Below are 2,911 nucleotides of genomic sequence, written 5' to 3' on the forward strand. Positions count from 1 at the left end.
TCAACATGTCAATATATTTATTCTCAAGGAATATAAACTGTCCCCGGAGTTGTCTGACAGCAGCTTTACCCCCTCTCCCTATACAGAACACATGGACGCTCAGCTGAGTCTAACGTGCTTATGTATGGGGGGGGCTGTTTATTCGTCAACTCGCTCCGTTGTACGGCCACATTCAGAGTTTCTCCTCCTGTGCAGATGTTCATATAGTCTGTAATCATTATGTCAGCGCTGGTTTATACCTGACTGGTTTATACAATGATCTGTACAGAAATAATCTATTCCCAGAGGAAGAAGAGAAGACAGAAATAATCACTGAGCGCTCTGCTAATTCTCTGCACCTTCATCTACACAACATTGTAATACAGCGACATCATGGGGGATGAGGACGGAGGTTTTTGTACGGCTCTGTGTCACTGTGTGAGAGGGAACCTATAACCCTGCTGACAGTAATAATCTGCTGCATCGTCCTCTGTCGCTCCTCTGATTGAAAGAGTGTAATCAGTTCCAGATCCAGATCCAGTGAACCGGTCTGGGACTCCTGTATATCGGCTGCTTGCACTGTAGATGAGAAGTGCTGGAGGTTGTCCTGATTTCTGTTGGTACCAGTGTAAGTAGCTGACATGTACACTACTACTGGCCTTACATGAAATGGTGGCTGTTTCTCCCGGGGACACAGTGATGAGATCTGGAGATTGGGTCAGTACAATCTGTGCACAGGAGTCTAAGGAAAGATAAAGAAAACATAAGTGTTAGTGTTAATGTCGCCTCATTGTGCTGTTCTCTACTACTGTCCTGTCCATCATCTCATGAACCTCTCACCATGAATGAGAAGAAGAATTACACCCAGTACAACTCCCTGTAAACCCATCGTCATCTCCCTGGACTGATGGCCACAGACTATAGAGATGTCACCTGCACAATGTCCCCTATATACCAGCTGTAATCACTGGAGGAGACGTCCCCTGAGAGCAGAGATGTAAAGCAGGAGACATGTAAATTGTGCCGTGTGTCAGCGATCAGTGATCTGGATCTTACTGCAATCAGGGATTTCCTACAGGAGAGATATAATCCCGATCATTATCCTGAGATCATTCACCATCAGTGATCTCCTGATTGTTCTCAGACATCAGAAATGGGATTATTTTTACAGATGTTATTAGTTTTATCTGTGAAGTAAGAAAAAATCCTTCTACGTCTTATTGGGCTTTTCCAGCTTTGTGATGTTGCAGCCGATGTAAGAACAGATACTGGAGACAACAGATCACCGGGAACGTGAAACGCAGAATTCCTGACCTCACAGAGAACATCTAAGGGTATGTGCCCACGTAGCGTTTTACAAGCGTATATGCTGCGGAATTTCTGCAGCGTAAACGCTTGGTAATCCGCTCCCCATGGTCCCCAATGACAAGCCGCTCTGTCAATGCACATGCTGCGGATTTTTCCACAGCGTTTATGCTGCGCTCAAAAATCCGCAGCATGTCCATTAATTTTGCGGACACGCAGCGTAATCGCCGCCATTGACTTGCATTGAGATTTATATAATCCGTGTCAGTATATTTGTATACACAGATTATATGCGTTTCAATGTGCGGATGGTACCCAAGTCTGGAGGAGAGAAGACTCTCATCCAGACCTGGATAGAAACTGTAAAAAAAAGAATTAAAAATAAAAAATAAAGTGTATACTCACCTTCCGATGTCCTCCCGGTATTTTGTCTGCTCCGTCCGCTCTCTTGCAATGCTCCCGCTGTTATGAAGGACCTGCCATGACGTCACTGAGTCATGTGACCCATCACATGGCTCAATGACGTCACCGCAGGTCCTTCACACCACCGTGAGCTGCCCAACACACCGGACGCGGCAGAGAGAACACCGGGAGGACACTGGAAGGTGAGTATAAACTTTATTTTTTTATTTTTTACCATTTTATTCTTTTTTTTAACTAACTTGGTCACACTACTATAAATTCATGCCGGTTGCCGGTTGCATGGATTTATATAGAGTGAACAAGTTGTCAAGCACTTTCCAAGTGATGCTAAAATCACTTGGAAAAGCGCTTGATAACCCGCATGCAGAAATGCATGGAGAGATGCTTGACAAACGCTTCTACCTGGCGGGAAAAACGCATTTAAAATCCGCATGCATTTTTCCTGCCAGGGAGAAGCGTAAAAAATATGCAGCATTTCTGCATCGTGGGCACATAGTCGAAGACCATTAGAAATATTTATATTCATTCAGATTATTATTAATATGTTTATTACTATTAATACGACTGATATTTTATTACATCCACTCCTGATTGTTGCTTAAAAACCAGATGTAAAACCCTGATGAAATACACAGGTGTGAATGAGGCCTGATCTGTGTATATTGTGGTGTGAATACAGAACTGATGGGTAGAGATGAGCGTTGTTCTACTCGAACTGTTCGCCAATCTCAAATTCGAGCTGTTTTGGGCGGTGTTCGAGCCGTTCGGCGAACACGAACAATTTGAGAAAAATTCGGCTGTTCGATGTTATGTTCGATAACTGTTCGTGCACCAAAATCATAACTGGATTTTTTCTCAGTAATGATGAAAATTAATGTTAATACGCAGTTTGAGTGTACAGCGGGGTGGGGGGAGGGGCAGGGGATGGATCTCTGCAGGAACAATGAAGATCTCCATTTTTTTTTCTCTTTCCCGCATTTGCAGTGGGGAGGTGCAATCTGTCAGCCTATCAGCAGCGCACACACGGAGCGAAGTGCTTTTTTTCACACAAGCAAGGGCATGTGTCATTGGCAGTGTATGTCACATGTCCTTGCCCTATAAGACCCAGCCATTTTCCCCGTCGCCACCATTTTCTCACTGCTGCAGCTGCGTGTTAGACGGCACCGCTGTTGCTGTGTGCGCTATACCTTGTTAATTTCAAGCC

The 2,911-nt window shown here is 44.4% G+C and overlaps 1 gene segment (V, D, J or C); it reads right to left on the reverse strand.

Annotated features, from left to right (window-relative positions):
- Positions 1–410: 410 nt before the first annotated feature.
- LOC141204308 (immunoglobulin kappa variable 3-20-like) lies at positions 411–868 on the reverse strand. The segment is given in 2 exon segments: positions 411–721; positions 820–868. Coding segments are annotated over 2 exon segments (360 nt in total).
- Between the last annotated feature and the right edge of the window lie 2,043 nt (positions 869–2,911).

Source organism: Phyllobates terribilis, unplaced genomic scaffold, assembly GCF_046119375.1.
Source record: "Phyllobates terribilis strain yellow unplaced genomic scaffold, ASM4611937v1 Scaffold_1__5_contigs__length_1240528914, whole genome shotgun sequence".
Classification (NCBI taxonomy): domain Eukaryota; kingdom Metazoa; phylum Chordata; class Amphibia; order Anura; family Dendrobatidae; genus Phyllobates; species Phyllobates terribilis.